Source organism: Homarus americanus, unplaced genomic scaffold (genome assembly GCF_018991925.1).
Source record: "Homarus americanus isolate GMGI-L3 unplaced genomic scaffold, GMGI_Hamer_2.0 scaffold53139, whole genome shotgun sequence".
Classification (NCBI taxonomy): domain Eukaryota; kingdom Metazoa; phylum Arthropoda; class Malacostraca; order Decapoda; family Nephropidae; genus Homarus; species Homarus americanus.
The window spans coordinates 390,182-410,211 of record NW_024748921.1 but is presented as its reverse complement, the minus strand read 5'-3'; the positions used below and the strand labels follow the sequence as shown (position 1 = coordinate 410,211).

General features: G+C 40.0%; 1 protein-coding gene across 8 annotated transcripts in view; it reads left to right on the top strand.

Annotated features, from left to right (window-relative positions):
* Window positions 1–2,661: 2,661 nt before the first annotated feature.
* Window positions 2,662–20,030, top strand: part of LOC121853226 (zinc finger protein 217-like) — a 57,970-nt gene continuing 40,601 nt past the window's right edge. For 2 of the 8 annotated variants that reach the window (XR_006086287.1, XM_042347231.1), the window contains exon 1: window positions 2,666–2,997. Coding sequence is in view for 4 of the 8 variants with exons in the window: in XM_042347231.1 (XP_042203165.1) it covers window positions 2,895–2,997 (103 nt within the window). In the remaining 4 variants the exon portion in view is untranslated. Of the gene's footprint in view, window positions 2,998–4,049; window positions 5,226–5,495; window positions 9,884–20,030 lie in introns of those variants that run through there. The other 6 variants (XR_006086285.1, XM_042347233.1, XR_006086286.1 and 3 more) reach the window with 6 other exon arrangements.

Sequence of the window (20,030 nt, the reverse complement as noted above, 5' to 3'; positions counted from 1 at the left end):
TCTTGATGCCAGTGTCTCCCCCTCCTCATGGTGCCAGTGTCCCCCCTCCTTCACGATGCCGTGTCTCCCCCTCCTCCTTGATGCGTGTCTCCCCCTCCTCCTGGTGCCAGTGTCTCCCCTCCCTCATGATGCCGTGTCTCCCCTCCCCTCCTTGTGTGTCTCCCCTCTCACCAATGCCATGTCTCCCCTCTCTCCCAATGCAGTGTCCCCCTCCCTTCACCCATTGTGTCTCCCCTCCCTCCTTAGTACTGTGTCCCCTCCCCCAATGCGCCTCTCCCCTCACCCAATGCCTCCCCCCCCTCCTTGTGCAGTGTCCCCCCCCCTCATGTGCAGTGTCTCCCCCTCCCTCACCAGTGCGTGTCTCCCCCTCCCCTCCTTGTGCCCGTGTCTCCCCTCCTCATGGTGCCGTGTCTCCCCCTCCTCGCAATGCCAGTGTCTCCCCCTCCTTCATGTGCAGTGTCCCCCTCCTCATGCTCCCCTCATGATGCCAGTGTCTCCTCCTCATGATGCCAGTGTCTCCCCCTCCTCCTTGATGCCAGTGTCTCCCCCCCTCCTTATGCCGTGTCTCCCCCCCTCATGATGCCAGTGTCTCCCCTCCCCATTCCCTTCCTTATGCATTCCCCCTCCCCATCTTCCCCCTCCTTCATGATGCGTGTCTCCCCTCCCTTCACAATGCCATGTCTCCCCCTCCCATGATACCCATGTCTCCCCTCCCTTCCTGTGTGTCTCCCCTCCCTTGTGTCTCCCCCCTCCTTATGCAATGTCTCCCCCCCTCTCATGTGCCATGTCTCCCCTCCTTCATAATGTGTCTCCCCCTCCCTCTGTGCATGTCCCCTCTCATGTGTGTGTCTCCCCCTCCTCCTTGTGCATGTCTCCCCCTCCTTTGTGTGTGTCTCCCCCTCCCCTCATGATGCCAGTGTCTCCCCTCCTTCATAGTGCCAGTGTCTCCTCCTCGCCCAGTGCCAGTGTCTCCCCACCTCATATTGTGTCTCCCCTCCCTCATGTTCCCCTCCTTCACCTGCCAGTGTCTCCCCTCTCACCAGTGTCTCCCCTCCCTCACCCAGTGTCTCCCCCTCTTCATGATACCCATGTCCCCCTCCTTCATGTCTTGTGTCTCCCCTCCCTTGTCCCATGTCCCCCTCCTTCACATGTGCTCCTTTGTGTGTCCCCCCCCCCTCCCCTCACATACCCGTGTCTCCCCTCTTCATGTGCCATGTCTCCCCCTCCCCTCCCTTGTGTCTCCCCTCCTTCATGATGCCAGTATGCCCTCTCTCCCAGTTCCCTCCTCTGCCATTCTCCCCTCCTCTGTGCCACTCCTTCCTTGTTTGTTTCCCCCTTCCCATTGCAGTGTCTCCCCTCCTCATGATGCCGGTCTCCTTCCTCTCGCCAGTACCCAGTGTCTCCCCTCCCTTCTGCAGTGTGTCTCCCCTCCCTCCGCAATGCCAGTGTCTCCCCCTCACTTCGATGCCAGTGTCTCCTCTTCCTTGTGCCATGTCTCCCCCTCCTTCTGATGCCATGTCTCCCCTCCCTTCATGATGTGTCTCCCCCTCTCGCATGCAATGTCTCCCCCTCCCTCATGATACCCAGTGTCTCCCCTCCCTTCGATGCCAGTGTCTCCCCTCCTTCATGATACATGTCTCCCCTCCTTCATGTGTCCCCCTCCATTGTGTCTCCCCCTCCCTCATGATGCCAGTGTCTCCCTCCTCCCCTCATGATGCCAATGTCTCCCCCTCCTTCCTTGATACCCAGTGTCTCCCCTCCCTCGCAATGCCAGTGTCTCCCCTCTCACGTGCCAGTGTCCCCCTCCCCTCATACCCAGTGTCTCCCCCTCCTTCATGATGCCAGTGTCTCCCCCTCCTTCCTTGATGCCAGTGTCTCCCCCTCCCATGATGCCAGTGTCTCCCCCTCCCCCTTGATGCCAGTGTCTCCCCTCCTTCACTTGATGCCAGTGTCTCCCCCCTCCTTCATGATGCCAGTGTCTCCCCCCTCCTTCATGATGCCAGTGTCTCCCCCGTCACTTGATGCCAGTGTCTCCCCTCCTTCATGATGCCAGTGTCTCCCCCTCCTTCATGATGCCAGTGTCTCCCCCTCCTTCATGATGCCAGTGTCTCCCCGTCCCACTTGATGCCAGTGTCTCCCCCTCCTTCATGATGCCAGTGTCTCCCCGTCCCACTTGATGCCATTCTCCCTCCCCCCCACATTCTATTATTTGTCTCATGTCAATATAATGTAGATATCAGTCAATCCCTGTAGTAGTAATAAGAGTAATGGGGGGGGGGGCATATTTCAAAGATCAAAATGTCAAAACTGGGTAGTGAGGGGTTACAGCCACCAGGACTTGAAGTATGTGTGTTTAGGCTTGCCCGGGGTACTATGGCGACCTGTGGTATAATGGTCAAGATGCTCGTCTCGCATGGGAGCGGACCCGGGTTCGATCCCCGGGCAGGTTGAAAGTATGGGCAAGTTTCTTTACGCTTTGCCTCTGTCAACCCAGCAGTAATTGGCGATTTGTCTGGTCTTCTCGGACTATTCCTTGACACTGGGTCATGCAACACGGGGGTGTGATTGTTGTGTTGGCGACAGCTTATATACACCTTAAACAAATTCACACCTAGGTGGCCCTTGGGCCGGCCATCCTTGTTACACGAGGGGCAACCATTATTATTACAGGGGGTACTGTCTTTGTGTTTCTTCCCTCCTCTTCCCCCTCTCTCTCTTTTTTTTTATAGTGTGGAGAAGTGGCCTTGAGCTTGAGAACCGTTCATCTTTTATTTTTCCAATGTAAACAAGGAAAGTGGTATATGTGGGGTACTACTGTACTTTGTTGAGATGGCCACACTCATGGTTGTGGAGAATGTATATACTGTGTGAGGTGTTGGCTGTGTGTGCCATTAATGATAACCATTTGTTATGTTTTGCTTGCAGGAGTGTTACCTCCCGCTAGTCAGGCAGGGTGGAGAGGGGGCCACACAGAATCCAGTGACACCTCAGCTCAAGGTAGGCACCAGCAACAAAAATTATTTTTTTATATTCTAGATCTCAGGCTTTTCCTAATATGAAAAATAATATGGTTATCTCTTATTTATTTTCGGTAAATTTGTCAAATTATATGGACATTGTTATATTTACAAAGTTTAATTTTACAATTTGGTCTAACATTTAATATTTGTAACATTGTTTTATTCATGATTTAAAGGTGTTATCATTGCCTGAGGTCTGGAAACTTCCAAAAAGAAAAAAAAGCATTTTGGAAGGATTGCATTTGGTATGCTTTGTGTGGTGTGCTGTAGCAATGCCTCAGTCATATTGTAGATAGTTAAGCAAGTAAAATAGATTCGCTTTTCACTACTAATGAATGAATGGTGTTATGTGTGTGATCTGCAAATTCTTCTAATACTCCCTAACAACAAATCCAAATGCTTGAGGTCCAGAAACAAAGATGTTATATGGCTCAAATGGGACTCACTAGTTATGCTGGGTAATATGTACTGTACAGCCATAAACCTTGTACTGTAAAAACTTGTATAAAAGCATTCATGTTACTGTAAAGAAACCTGTTGTCTTCGCTACCTGTATGTGCCATCAATCTTTATATATATATATATATATATATATATATATATATATATATATATATATATATATATATATATATATATATATATATATATATATATATATATATATATATATATATATATATATATATATGAGCAATGTTTTTTTGGGTTGGGTTATCTGTGTACGACCTTTTGCTTTGTTTCTCCAGCCTTTTCAGAGTGTTCTGTTTATACGATTGTGAAATGTGTATACCAGTGATTACAGTTATGGGCATTGTGGAAAACCTGCCATGAAACTTTTTTATCATTATCTCTAAATCTTATAAATACTATGCTGTATCGTACTGTTCCAAGGCGGACTTAAAAAAAAAAAAAAAAACTCCCAAAAGTCGTGTGAATCCTGCTGAAGGTTGTGGCAAGCCTAGAGTTAGGGTGTCGTGATTGATGCCATGTGTCCTGGCTGATGGTCCTTTCTCTTCTCTTTTGCAGTTGAAAGTTGCAAAAGAAACGCGTGCCCTCTATGCAACTGCACGTTGGACTCTGTGTGGGCGCTGAAGGACCATCTAGCCAGGAGACATGATATGAAAGTGCACAAGTGCGTCTTTTGTGGGGCCAAGTTCCGGGAGGTAGAACAAATGGCTGTTCATATGAGCAAGAGACATGGGGAGAAGTTGGCTGCTGGGGAGGCTAGGGGGCTGTCGGGGGCTGTGGGGCCACCTTAAAACATTTAAAATATGATTCCCCATTTTAATCACTTGTGTGTGGCTACAAAGAAGTATGCAAGCAAGCCCGCTGTATTGTGCACAGAGCTGCTGCTACTGCTGTTGTCTTCCATGAAGGCCATCGTCCTATTCGTACATTCCAGTAGAAGTATACAAGCATTCGGTGTTTACAAGCGGTGGTGATGTAGACCCCCCCAAGAGATTCAACAGTGGTGGTGTGGATTTTGCTGCGGAAGATATGGCCAGTGACGAAGGCTTCTCTCTCTCCTTTCAGGTCACACCAACAAACCTGCATGCTACATCTGTGGGAAGGTCATTTCTAATTTGCAAAACCTATACAAACACATCCGGACAATTCACCAACGTCAGGTGTCTCGCTGTGATTACTGTGGTTCAGTGTTCCGTAATGCCGAATCGGCTCGAAAGCATGTGCTGAAAATGCACCGAAATGATCTCAGCCTAGGTAGAGGGCTGTCAATGTTGGAGCCGGTGGTCAGTGGCAGTTGGAATCCCTCCACATGTACCACCACCACCGCTACCACCACCTTCACCTCTTCCTCAACTGTTAATGAACAGCTGCAACAACAGCATTCCATCAAGACCGAGGACCGTACTTAGTAGGCTCTACTCAAATATTTGCTTGGTATCTTCTTGCTTGTGCTTAGTGAACTTGTCTGAAAGTTTAGTTCCAAAACACTTGTTACCATTTGTATGTTTTTTAGAAGAAATAATGTATATAGAAATTTATATGAATGTTAACTATTGTGATGTCTTATCTTGAATGTCAGGTTTATGAAATTTAGGAAGAGGATCACGTACTACTAATACCTGAAGATTAATGGATCTTACCTGAATAGCAGTTAGCCAGCTTACTCTCCTGTTAGCTGCCAGTGTGATATGTTTGTAGTATGATGATTAGACCCATTAAAGGTGAGAACAACCACTTTGGTTTAATTTTTCCTTCGTATAGTAGCCTTGTGCATCCGTGCATGCGATACTGATAAGAAAGCAATTGGAATGAAACAAAACATTAAATCAGGATGACTCACATTTGCCTTTATTTGAGATTATTTTCTTAATGTAGTTTGCTTGCCATTTAATTGTATTGTACAAAACCAGAAAGTCAAATATACTGTACTTGATATTATTTAGTTGAGCGTGACTGATAAGTTTGTAGTAGTCTTTTTAAGTGTTGGTTTTTAATTACTTTCAGGTGGTCATCCTGTATTTTATGAATTGTTGTGCGGTGACGGTGGTTACATGGTGAAGAAGGCGGTACCCACGCCTTGTCCCGTGTGCGGCAAAGTGCTCTCCAACGCATACAATATGCGTGTTCATCTGGAGACTCACCAGAACATCGCATACAAGTGTATCATCTGTGGCATCATAACACGTACACGTGACACCATGAGAAAGCACCTCTCCAATGTACACAAGCTTCGCAATGTGGAACTCAAGAATTCTTTCAAGAAGATAACAGGCAAGCAGCAACCAACTAGTGGTACTGCTGACACCACCACCCCAACTACCGCAGCCACCACACCAACCAAAACTACCACCCATAAATTAGCTTCCCCTCCTGACTTAAAGCTCTCAGGGACTGCCAGCCCAACAATCTCTGAGGCAGAAGGTGCCCAAACACCCTACTCTACCTTTGACACCCTCGGGGCCCTCAATTTGGCCAAGGGCAATAATCTGGCCTCCATAGTGAGCAAACTCAGTCAGAAACAGTAAATGAGGTTTCGAGACACAAAGCAGGATAATCGTTTTTCCCTGAGTGTTTTTGCCGCCTTGCACCGATAACCCAAAGATTCGTCTCCAGGATAGCGTGCTAGACTGGAATGGAGTCAGGCACCTCGTTGTCAAAAATCGCACTTCCTAGTCCATTGTAGGGCAGTCAGTCAGTCAGTTGTAGGATGAAGCTTGTTATGGCAACTTGGCTCTTTCATATATTTATATTTAAAACTGGAGTTTGAAAGTAAACGATTGAGTTTTTTTTAGTGTGTGGTGGATTTTGTCCATAATGGTGCCATTTACTGATTGGCATTTTACTAGCAAGAACCAGCTTAACCAAAGTTCAGGTGTTGATGTGACAGTCTTGTCCATTAACTCTCTAATGGCCAGTTTTCCAAATATAGTCGTCTTCCCTAGTTGTTACCAATCTTTGTTTTGTAGTAATATGTATTACATTTTTTATGCCAAATGCAAGTCAAGTCTTTTAAGTCAAGTGCTCTTACGACTCAAGAAAGGTGCTATTTTTTTTTTTTTAGTTTTTAGTCTAAAATAGAATGTTTATTACTTTTAAGTGTTGTGATTTTTTTCTTTTCTTATTTTGCTTAGCTAATTAATGCCTTTTTACTCTTCTTTTACTACATTGAGCCTGTGTGTCTTTATTTTTAGCATAGTTTGTTATACAGAATCTGGAAACATGAAAAATAATTTATTTTTAGTATTTATATAGTACAGTATCCAGTTTGTGTCTGCAAGGAGTAGCAAAACTTAGGTATCCAGTACAAAGAAAATGGAGCTTACATACCATACCATATCATATCTACTTTTATATTTGATATAGGAAAGCAAGTCGGATTTTTAGCCTTAATGAAACCTTAATATTCCCATATGAGATTTTTCCACACAAAGAAAGTATACACTGTATGTACCCCAATGTGAAGGAAAGGGAACTGTAGATGGTGAAAGCAAATGCCATGTTTATCATACCTCAGGAATTATTTCCCATTTCATATTTGAATTTCCCTACCAAGTTTAAGTTTTGAGCCCCAGTTCAGTACTGTACAGTATTCCAAAGAGCCGTGTACATTCGTGTGATCCTGTGCATAACGACATTAATTTTTCAGTTCTTTTAAGGAATTATTGCTGTTGCTTGTCATTTTAAGTTCTGATCTTGTATTAATAGTTTCTAACAGCACCATTGCAAACTAATGGTGTTCCTCTCATTGATTTAAATATTTCCCCGAGAGACAAAAGAATATCCCATAAAATTGTGTTACAAAGACGTCCTGAAGTGTGTGTGTATCTGACCACCCTGCAGTAAGTGGAAAAGAAAAAGGTGTGAAATTTAAAAATAGAAAAAGCCGTATTAGGTTTTCACCACAAATCTTATCAATCTCCCAATTATATAGACACCATTGTTGACGTATTTCACCAAAGTTGACCGTTAAATATTATTGTTTTATCATGAGTTGTAACAGCTATTCCTGTTTATCAGAAACTTGAATGCAACTCATGGATTTTGATACAAGCGAACATTTAAAGTTTGCAAATAACAAGGATAAAGCTGAAGCATATTTGCTGAAAGTAATATCCATTTAGTTTTGCTTAGGTTGTTAGCATGATTAATGAAAAGTTGTTACTACTTGCCGATAAAGATGCTTAGCTATTGCCTTGATAAGTACCTCTGCATAAAGGGGTAACATGCAAAGTGACTGAAAATCATATCAAACCTCTGGGTACTAACACTGCAGTTTTGTTTTTAAATCTTAATGATCAGCATATTCCTCTCCTCCCCCAAATGAATTATTTTTTCAGGCTCACTGTGTACAGGAAGAGTTGGTCGTAGTAACGTGTGCAGAGTGTTAGATAGGTACGAGTAAGTTATAGCCAATAAGTTGTTTCCGTTTTGGTTATGGACGGGGGGTTACGTGCCCAGTGGAGACTTAGGTTTGCATCTTACTCTTAAAACTTGGAAGGGTCTTATTTATCAGAAAGGAACAACGAAAGCCTTAGTGGTTATTCTGACTTTGAAGAAGGTAATTAACTTCCTCTTAAAATTAAAGCACAATATCAGTATACTGTACTGTATGCGGTTTTCTCGTGATTGTGGATGATATATATATATATATATATATATATATATATATATATATATATATATATATATATATATATATATATATATATATATATATATATATATATATATATATATATATATATATATATATAATATTTTTTTCTACTTAAATCAACTTAGATTTTAACACATAGCTTTGGATTTTCCTGACTGTGAGTGACCAAAGGTTCAGCATTTACATGACTGTCAGCCAGGGGACCCAATGAGGGGGAAAAGACATTGAGAATAATTTTCAAGGAAAGATTTAGTTTATTTCAGTTGTGTGTTGACTTTTTGTTGAAGGTGGTGTTAAATTCTTTAGGGACACGGTGATCACCTAAGACATTTGATTACTCCGGTACAGTAGTTAGAGAGTATTAGTACACTATACTAGTTCATTTCATCTGGGAATGAAATTTTGTAGCTGTGCTAATAAAGTGTTTTTATTATTGTATATATTTATGATTCCAAGGGTGCCAGTACATGTTGCCAAATAGCTCTTTTAATGTTTGTTTACTGGAGGTGCAGTATTTTGTTAAGAGCTCGGTAGTGTTTATCTTGTTGATAGTTTACATCTGTTGTTACGGTAAGAAACTTCAAGTGCCTTAAGACGTTGAGTCTATGCATGCATGAGTGCCTTAAGAAACCTATACAGTATCAGGGTGTCGTATTAGGAGTACAGTAGTCCGTACGTAAGGGTTTCGTGCTAGACCCTTTTAAAAAAATTTGATGCAATATATATTACAGTATGTACTAGAAGAATTTTTATAACATTGAAAAATGATTTGTTTATTTTTGGACATAGTTTAACATAACTGCCATTGAGTAGTATTCATGTGGACAAATGGGTGTATGGTAGCAGAGATAACTTTACTCCTGATGTCTGCCACGAAGGACTGTCTCAAGGGTCCTCGTGACAATCGTCAGGGGTAAGGTTCTCTCGGTCTTTGCTACCAAACAACCATAACTCATTTTTTATCTGCATCAGGTGTATAACATTATGATTAAGAAATTGTTCATAAAGCAGTTCCAGTAATTAACTGGTACAGTATCATATAACCCAAGATAAAGTGTTGATTGATTTAAGTTTAAAGGAAAATACTAAATTAAACTAAAGAACTTTGTATGATAGTGTTTTAGTGGTTCAAGTCACTAAATTCAGCATCTACAGTAGTACTATTACAGTACTGTACACTGAATACGCTAGTCTTTGTAAACCAATCAAAACCAAATGCTAAGTTGCCTGCAACCTTTAATGCCCACCTACACTATTCCCATTCCAAATGTAAAGCCATGTTAATTATTTAGTGATGTGTTGGCTCAGTGGTGTAGGTCTCTTAATTTTGGCTCACCTCTATCTTGTTTATCTCTAACTGGAACATCTGTTTAGGTGAGACTAAAGAGGTTGTAGGTAATGGTTAGCTACCTGGTCAGTGCCTGGAAACTTGGTACCTGAAATACAATCTTGTTGCCATATCGTCTAATCATTGTTGCAGCTGCACCTCACCCATTGAAATCTAGCCAATCATTATTGCTTTATTTAAAGTGTTGAATTGCGATTCCATCTAGTTGCCATTATGAACCAGTTTTTATGAGTGATGGTCCCTCGTACTGCAAGATGTTGGCTTTAAAGTCCCCAAATGGGTGAGGTGTTTTTGTTGCATCTAGGGTATGTAGTTCCCTGTATAGACATTGTTTTGTGTGTTGAAGTGTAACATATATGCCTCCTTAAATAAAGTAATGAAAGACAATTTCTTGTTTAGTTGTTTTATCGACTGCTTCTGTTGGGGACATTATCCTCTTATTGGTTCAGCTAAAGCAGATGGAGAATCAGTGCTTCAGTAGTTACAGTATATACAAGAATTAATGGGTCATACTGTATGTGATAATGTTGAAATACTCTCAGGCATTTGTCAGATCTTTGAGAACATTTTCTAAAATTACACGTACAACTTATCCCAGATACAGTACTCCACTAGTCCAAGTGAAAATTAAAGTTGATTTATTGGCAAATTACGTAAATGAAAAAAAATAAAGCAAAATTACTTGACCAACATTAGAAAGTAAAGGACTTGTAGTTTCTTCTTGGTAAATACAATAAGTTGAAAGATGAGTCTTGAAGGGTATTATAACGTAAACTTGTCCCTCCATAAACAAAATGTAGAATACTGAAAGGAGCTAAGCTGTCCTAATTATAGAAGCTAAGCTGCTTTACACTACATGCTTCCTCCGACTCTTGACGGTACTGTAATAACCTTACCCGTTGATGCAGTAGTATACCCGAGATCTTCCATTCTTGATAGGTTTATATAATATGTTTGGTGAGAACGGTCTTGACCATGGCAATAAATAACCTGTCAACCTTGTTCTAAATTTTCTGGGTGTGGTGTTTATTAAGCTCCTTTGTACTATACTGTACTGTACAGTACACTCATCTCCATGTCCACCATTTTACATAACCTGTTTCAACATTTATGTAAAACTTATTATTATTTCTGATAATCTAGTTAATTTTTTAATAATATTAGGATGATTTGTGAACTTACTCAGGTTTATAGTCTACCAAGGTAAAAAAAGCAGTGTTGTACTACAGATTAGGTTCTTTGGTGTCAGGTTATTTACAAGTGTGTTTCAACATATAAGATAATTTCTAATGTGATAGAATTTCAACATGTAGAAAAACCACATATGTAGATGTATATTTAAGTAAGACAATTTATGAGGGCAATAAGGTACAGACATTTTTTCATCAGAATAGAGTTCAAACACATGGTCTTATACATTTTCATCATTTTAGTTAAATACTGTACATCGTAGTTGTAAAAAAGAAAGAAGCAAAAATGTCATATACTGTACTGTAATACTAAATCGTTGTTTGAGTCGGTAAACAAACACCTCAACAAAAGTAGCCACAAATCTTCTTTGTTTTAGTCCTGTACAGTTGCACAATTTTAGCGTTGTACAAATCACTACTGTACAGCATTGAGTTAACACAAACCTAGAAAACATGTCATTCCTTTTTTCTGCACAAACTTCATCTATCCGGGACATGTGGAGTTTGTCAGTGTACAGTAGTTATGAGGGACACTAGTACAGTAATGAGCTTCATTATGTTAAGGTAGATGCAGCTTGTATTCTGATAGACTTGTTTTGCTTTTATTAGCTAGTTGTTGTGTTTTAATTTGTAATATGAACATAGTTTTCAGTGTTAATGAAGTATCTTGGATTGTTGTTTAGCTATTGTTCATTTATAGCTTTTTATAATAATCTCTTTCAGGATCATCTTGACTATAGTAGTACAGTGTTTGTATAAAACTTTATACAGAAGATGTGTGTTTATGCCTTATACTGTACTGTATTATTTGTGTCCTTTGTCAAAGTAGGGTGATGTCTTCAGAGCCAGTGCAGTACTGCTTCAAACAGAGGCAAAAGGATTCTCTATGCTTGCTTATAAAAACAGTGAATTTATTACTGGTTGTGTACAAGGAATAGATAAGTGCATAAAAAGGCAGCAAAGGGGTAATCAGTGAAGACAAAAGATAAAGGCTGCAATAGAATGAAACACAAGAAAACTTGAATGGTATTTAAGGGAAAATATAAATAAGATGAAAAACCATTGTACTGTATTAGAAAATGACATTATGAAGAATACAGATGAGTGTGACAGCCAACAGTGGTGCAGTAAAACAAAATACAGTAGAATAAGAACAACAAACTGGTAATTGTTATTGCTCTCAGATTAAGGTGTACCTGTAATGATCATTGCACTTAAATAACCAAACTTTTATTCATTTAACATACAGTACAGTATTGTGTGTCTTACAGGAACTTCATTTGGAGAATTTGTAGCCTGTGCTCTATCCAGTGTGATGTAATTATATATATATATATATATATATATATATATATATATATATATATATATATATATATATATATATATATATATATATATATATATATATATATATATATATATATATATATATATATATATATATATATATATATACAGTGAACCCTCACTTTACGCGGTTAATTCAACCCACAGGGTACCGCGGAAAGTGAGAAACGCATAAAGTGAACAACATAACATATGGGATTAATTGAAATAGAGACCGGGCCGACCCCCAAACTCCACTTTTTCAGACACAATACGTACGTTGTAGTAAAAATAACTTCTTAATTTTATGATGGTATGCACACACAATTAATAATTAAGAGAAATATCAATAATATTAGGTTTTTAACACTTACATTCGTTGAAAAGATGGCTGGGCACATGGGGATGGGGGGTTGGTTCCGAGGCAGAGGGCAGATTATTGGCCCTCACCTGTATCAATTGTATCACTATCCACCACAGAGGCTTGCAGGGCCTCTTTGTCAAACCCCTCAAAGTCCATAAAAGTCCACATCCTCACTATAATTATCACTATCACTGACTTGGGCTGGCTGTGGTGGGTGGTGGGTGAAGAACTCGGTAATGTTTTGATGACTGGGCGACCTTGTGCGCACCCTGCTTGCGCCACTTACACAACATGGCGGGAGGTTTGGATCCGAAAATGGCGTGGCTCGCCAGCCGCTCTCCGCGTAAAGGGGTACACTCACCGCGGAATGTGAGCATTCCGGTTTTGGCAGGGCACCGCGTAAACATGGAATGTGGGACCGCGTAAAGCGAGGTTTGACTAATATATATATATATATATATATATATATATATATATATATATATATATATATATATATATATATATATATATATATATATATATATATATATATATATATATATATATATATATATATATATATATATATATATATATATATATATATATAAATGTCACTGTAGGTCTTAGCGTGAAGTCTAGGTATATGCTGATATACAAGGAAAGAAACTCTATTGCGTGTCAAGAGTGGTGATGGAAACATGGTAAACCACTCACAAAGTCCTACCAGGGAAAGTGACCTTGACTGTGACCGCCTGTAGCTATTTTTAGCCGTCCTTGTGTTCGGAGGTGGTCAGTAATGCATATCTGTATATTTACTGATCATAATACTTATCTCCTATAAATAATTAATTTAAAATTTATTTTTTTACAAAGAATATTCAGTAAATGACTGCGTTAATTCTTGAAACTACCGACAGTGGTAAATTTAGGATATAAATGATGAACAGAAGTCACTTCATGGAGTCATGGATTCGGAGTTTGGTCCTTAATGATCACCTACCAGTTATAATGGTAGCCTCCCTTTTTCGCGAAACAAGTATATAAATTAAAGAAAATACTTGCAGTGTGTTTAATGTATTACAGTATATTATAAATAAATAAATAAACAAATAAATCGGCAAATCTATTTTAAGTAAATGGAAATATTTTACTCACACCAACATTAGTTCCAATTAAATAACTGCCGCTTAAGTGAGTCACTAGTGTACACCAGCCGGTATAATTTGATGCCAATACTTGAAGTGAATTGGCATTATTTTAAATAACCAACAATAAATAAATGGGAAAAAGATCAAAGGTGAGAAACATTATATTGTATGTATGTTGTGTTGTCAAAGGAAGAGAAACAATTGAAACTCTGCAATTGTGTGTAAATGAGACAGAAAGATAAATCAGCAACCTAAGACTTGGTCACAATTTTCGTGATGCCATATGGAAGTAGGGTCTACCATTAGACAATACTGTACATTGTGCTTCCAATATCTTCCCAGGCAGTAGAATCTCCCCATTTGGTAGCTGCCTAAAACTTTTAGTAATATTACTTTGATACAACATGATAAATTAGACAAACAATGAAAATAAACAAACAAAAGTTATTTACCAAGACCTCTCTGAGAACAGAGGGATGTAGGGGGAAGGAAGGAGGTTGAGATAAGACGGCTATTTATAGCCTGTCTTTGTGTAGGAAGTCGACCACACTAGAAATAATTAATTTTATTATGGTAGTGTTGTGAGGATGTGTGAGTGGTGTGGGGGGTTGTGGTAGTGTTGTGAGGATGTGTATGTGGTGTGGGGGGTTGTGGTAGTGTTGTGAGGATGCTGTAAGAGTAGTGTGGGGGCTTTGTGGTACAGTTGTGAGGATGTGTAAGTGGTGTGGGAGGTTGTGGTAGTGTGAGGATGTGTGAGTGGTGTAGGGGGGGTTGTGGTAGTGTTATGAGGATGCTGTATGAGTAGTGTGGGGGCTTTGTGGTTCAGTTGTGAGGATGTGTGAGTGGTGTGGGGGGGGTTGTGGTGGTGTGAGGTTGTAGAAGTGGTGTGGGGTTGTGCAGTGGTAGTGTTGGGAGGATGCGGTATGAGTGGGTGTGAGGCTTTGTGGTTTCAGTTGTGAGGATGTGTGAGTGGTGTGGGGGGTTGTGCAGTGGTAGTGTTAGGAGGATGCAGTATAATTAGTGTGGGGGACTTTGTGGTTCAGTTGTGAGGATGTGTGGTGGTGTGGGGTTGTGCAGTGGTAGTGTTAGGAGGATGCAGTATGAGTAGTGTAGGGCTTTGTGGATTTTCGACTTGTGAGTGGTGTGGGGGTTGTGCAGTGGTAGTGTTAGGGAGGATGCGGTATGAGTAGTGTGGGGGCTTTGTGGTACAGTTGTGAGGATGTGTGAGTGGTGTGGGGGGGTTGTGGTAGTGTTGTGAGGATGTGTGAGTGGTGTGGGGGGGTTGTGGTAGTGTTGTGAGGATGCTGTATGAGTAGTGTGGGGGCTTTGTGGTACAGTTGTGAGGATGTGTGAGTGGTGTGGGGGGGTTGTGGTAGTGTTGTGAGGCTGCTGTATGAGTAGTGTGGGGGCTTTGTGGTACAGTTGTGAGGATGTGTGAGTGGTGTGGGGGGGTTGTGGTAGTGTTGTGAGGATGCTGTATGAGTAGTGTGGGGGCTTTGTGGTACAGTTGTGAGGATGTGTGAGTGGTGTGGGGGGGTTGTGGGAGTGAGTCATAACCACACACCACCCTCAACACACTACCTCTTTCCTGCATCACCATCCAACACTACCAACGTGCAACACACCTGGTCACCTCTACATTATTAACACCTATACTGGAGTTGATTGGGATCATGTGCTGTGTACATCGATGTATTTCTGCCCGACACTGAATACGTCATCAACCTCTAGGGTCCAGGATAATATTAAGCCCTGGCACGGTGACTCCTCTCTCTTAAAGTGCATTAAGGTGATTGTATTTGGCGTCATCTAATCCCTAACTTCATAATGGAGTTGTCAAGGCTTCACTGTAATTACAATCTCCAGTTTTTTAGTTTCGTTTATTCAACTGGTATTATATCTACAAGAGTTATTTAACCAGACGTGGACATTTCTTTTTGTAAAGTCATATTTAGTATGAAATACAATATTTCAGTATACGAGTGTCATGTTGAGATGGGAGTGGTGACATTAGTGGGGCAGCTAAATGCAATTTTTCAAGAGAATCATGAAAATGGTGGTACAAGCACCAAATTTGGCATGGTAATTCTCTAATGGTTACTAGTCAAGTCTGCCTGATTGGCCATTTAAAAATTCAAGATGGCGACCATTTTTCAAGGTGACCGCCATATTGACCTTCAAAAGTTGATTTTTCTTATAGAAATTGATGTAGTTGGTCAATCTGGGTGATCTTGGTGTCGATATGTATGTTTTCAAGCATGCTTAGATGATTTTTTATAGTTTTAAGTCCATTGTAACATTTTTATCCACATAAAATAACACTTTTAGTAAAAAATATAACAAAAAAGAACTTACTAAAAAAAAGTACGGTAAACAGTGGGAACACAGTCCCACCACCGAGACGAGGTAACACTCCCACCACCGATCGTCTCGTGTGAAGCAAGCATATAAATTAAAGAAAATACTTGCAGTGTGTTTAATATGTTACAGTATATTATAAATAAACAAATAAATCGGTAAATCCATTTCAAGTAAATGGAAAAATTTTACTCGACACCGACATTAGTTCCAGTTACCGGTAAATAGCAGACGCTTCAGTGACGTCACTAGTGTTTACACTACACCAGCGGGTAACATTTGATGACATTACTTGAAGTGAATTGGCCTTATTTTAAAAAACCAAGGATGGTTGGTAGAGGACTACTGAGTCAGTGGGTAAGTGTCACATTTGGGGTACTGGTCTTATACAGCGAATAGAGCTCAAAAACTACTTTTTAAATGGAAATTTGGGGGGGCCGTCTTATGCACCCCGACGCCTTATAGGCCGAGATATACGGTACAGTGATTTACTATATATATATATATCTATGTATATATATATATATATATATATTTTTTTTTCCCCCAGACTGTTGGTGGAAAAAAGAATGAATTGTAAATTGGCTGCAGTATTGTAGATGTGCCATGAGGAGGCAGTGCATTACAGTACTTGGTGTATATGATGGTTACTTGTTTAAAGGAAGACTAATGGTGAAGGAAAGGTACCGGGTGAAAGACATTCAGAATACTGTACAGTACAGTGGTGACAAAATGATGCTGTTACGGAGGGAGAGTTATAAAAGGTAATGAGCTGAGGAGACCAGTACTGTGGCTGTAAGGATAGTAAAGCACCAGGAACAGATGGATCACTATAGTAAGGTTAAGGAGACAGGATAATGATAGAATGGATAACAAGGAATGGCACGAATGCTGCTAGGTACAGTACTCTATATTGTATAGGGAAAGACACTAAGAATGAAGGGTTGAATTGTAGAAGAACAGGATGTTGGTGGGTGTACTGTACTAGGCTTATGGTCCAGTTGTGGCAAACAGGAAGATAAGTGGGATAAATATATGTGAGTGGATACTACATTAGTAGAGAACTGCCAGCAGTTGTGAAAGTGATAAAAACTAATTGAGAATGGAGATGGAGAAATTAATGTTTGAGACCAGAGGAGGTACAGGTAGTGTGTTTCAGGTGTGTGAATGTGTTTAAAACAAGATTTAAGTGATTTGAACCACATAGATGAGAAGAAAAGAAAGTAACATTGAGAAGTGTATGAAGAGAGAGAGAGAGAGAGTTATGTACAAGAAGTCAAGGGTGGGGATGTACAGTGCAGCATTATGTGTGAAACATGGACTAGATGCTTAAGGTCGGTGCCTATCAGAACCAACACATACGACATACTTGGGATGTACTGTATAGGAGAATGCAGATGTAAGGAAATACTGTATAGCAAGTGAGATGTAAACGGAAGGAACCGGTACTGTACTGTAGAGACATTTTCAGAGTTGGAAATGAAGAGTGGTATAAAGACTACAGCATATTATTGAAAGAGGGGGTGTACAGGTACTAGAGGTAAGGGGGAGGGAGGGGTCAGACTGCCAGGAAGTAACAATGTACACAAAGGAGCAGAGAGGATTATTATTGGGGGAGGGGGGCATACTGCTGAAGCAACTGTTGGGTCCTTATTGTGGAAGGGAAGCACCATAGCACAACACAACCTCTTTTATAACATAAAGAACAAATAATTGACAATGGATGAAGGGGAACTCTTGTGTATTTTCCCCAGCCACCCTCCACTAGGTGGGAAAGGGCTGTGTGTGCCATGTAGTTCATGGGTAGGGTTATTAATTACCTTGTTGATGAAAGGACAATTGGTTAAATAAAGGAACAACCGCATTTTATTTATTTCAGTACAGTTTGTAATTCAATAGTTTTATATATTTATTGAAGTATATTTTGTTTATAAACTGTGTCTGCCCAGTTTCCTGCAAGTAATATCTTTATTTAGAATGTATTGACCGACCTCCTGCAGGAGATGACAGACAATGTATCTTACCACTTACCTCAGCTAGAATGACCAAAGGGTATTCTTTACACATGTATTTATATTTATCACAGTGCCAATATTGTTGAAGTGTTCAGTGTTCAAGAAAACTCACGTTACTGTTAAAAACTGGTGTACACATTTCACAATAGAACAGCCAAAAGCTCAAAATGTAACATATGCATTCGAGTAGTGGGGAGAACTACACTTTACACTAATTGTCTCTTGGATATACTGTACAAGATGTAGGCATTTATGTTTGTAAGAAAACGTTTGAGTACTGTACAGTAATAAGTTGGTGAGGATTATTTGTACATTATATAGAGTAGTGTAGTAGGGGGCTTGATGTTGACACTATGGTTGGTATGGCTAGAGTACCAGCTTGGTTGTTGACAATGAGAACTTATATCATTTGTCTTCAGGAAATTCTGAGTGGAATTATGCAGTATTGAAGACTATTAAAACTATAGATAAGTGTGATGTAATCTTTCTGTATGAGTTTCTACTGTCCTCGGTAATTAATAAGTTTTATTCATCAGCATATGTAATGTGTCCTAAAGACATGATTGTAAATTTTTAATGTAATGCAAATTTGGTAGACCATATAATGTACGTACTGTCCTGTTCTGTGCCTGGGATGATGAGGAACTTGATTATATTTAGCAGAATTAAAACTATATCCCTGTCATATTGTGAGTTAAGTATAGTTTACTGTACTTTACGAGCATATACTGCACACCAATATACAGGTATATATATATATATATATATATATATATATATATATATGTATATATATATATATATGTATATATATATATATACACAGTATAGCTCATGATGTTGCAGAAGTTGTAGTTTTCCCCAGTCAATGCTTACATGGTTGCTTCTCTTAGTGCCTATTGGTAACTTTAAAGCATTGTATGCAGTGTTACAGTATATATGGTATAGTATGCAGATGTGTGTATGTATGTATGTGTGCGAATCTTGTGTATTACTTTTCTGTCTTTTTTTTTTAGGAGCATTTCTCTGGCTCTCGACTTTTTTTATTTTATTTTATTTATTTTTTATTTTTTTATGCTCCCCACCCACCACTTGTCCCAGTGCTTCAATGGCCTCATGTAGCCAGTGTCACATTCCCTTCATCTTTATTTTCTCATTACTGTTCTCACTTTCTCTCCTCTCTTCCTCCTCCTTTTCTCCCCCTATATTTATTGTGCTTGTTTTCTCTCTCAATTATTTTATTTATTTATTCACTGTCTTGTGCATCAGTTGATTATCTCTGGTTGAGGTGTCTGTCCGCTCCTCCACTTTCTGGCAATTAGAAAGCTCACTACAGTACAGTATTCTTCCATTCTCTCTCTCTTATTTAGTGTCCTTTGCTTATTATTTCTTTCTCTGTTTGCTTGTTTGTAACTGTATCTTGTTTGTCATTTCTGTTTTATGTTGACTGAAAGGAATCCACACTTTAATAGTGTTTTACTGCTTGATGCACTCTCCCTCTCCCTTCTCTCTCATATAAACAGTATATTATTTTTGAAACAAAAGATCATTGAGCTGCTGTTAATTTTCTGATCCTTTTTTATTATTGTTTTTTTGTTGACTTGTGTATCATCCTCAAGTGTTTCCTCTTCATTGTACCATCCTGTTGTGGTGTTCCCTCCCGCCCGCCCTCCCTCCCTCCCTCTCCATTAGGTGTGCTGTGCTCAGACTGGTGGAAGCTGCGGCCTTAGAAGAGAGGTGTTTTAGCCTCAGTCACGTGTTTCTCTTGATTATCTTGCTTCACTTCAATTGATATCTGGAAAAAGTCAAAACCGTTAAGTTATCAAAATCTTGCTTCCAAGTCATTAGAGAAAAAAAGCCAAAATTTTGTCAGCTGCCCAGTTTTGAGGCCACAACTTGCAGTCTTGCTGAAGCACAGGTAGTGACAGGCATTGGTGTAGTAAGGTGCAAATACTTGGCTGCCACCTCTGTTAGCTGTGCACTCTCGATCGTTAGAGAAAGTGTTTGCAGTCTCCAGATGCCTGTCACTGCATGCATTGATATAGAAATTATCTGTTTAAAGTTAGTAATTGGTTCAGTTGGGAATGATCAAATGACTCACAGTGTCCTTTTCCGTTCTTTTTCCAGATTATCAATTGCTTCAAA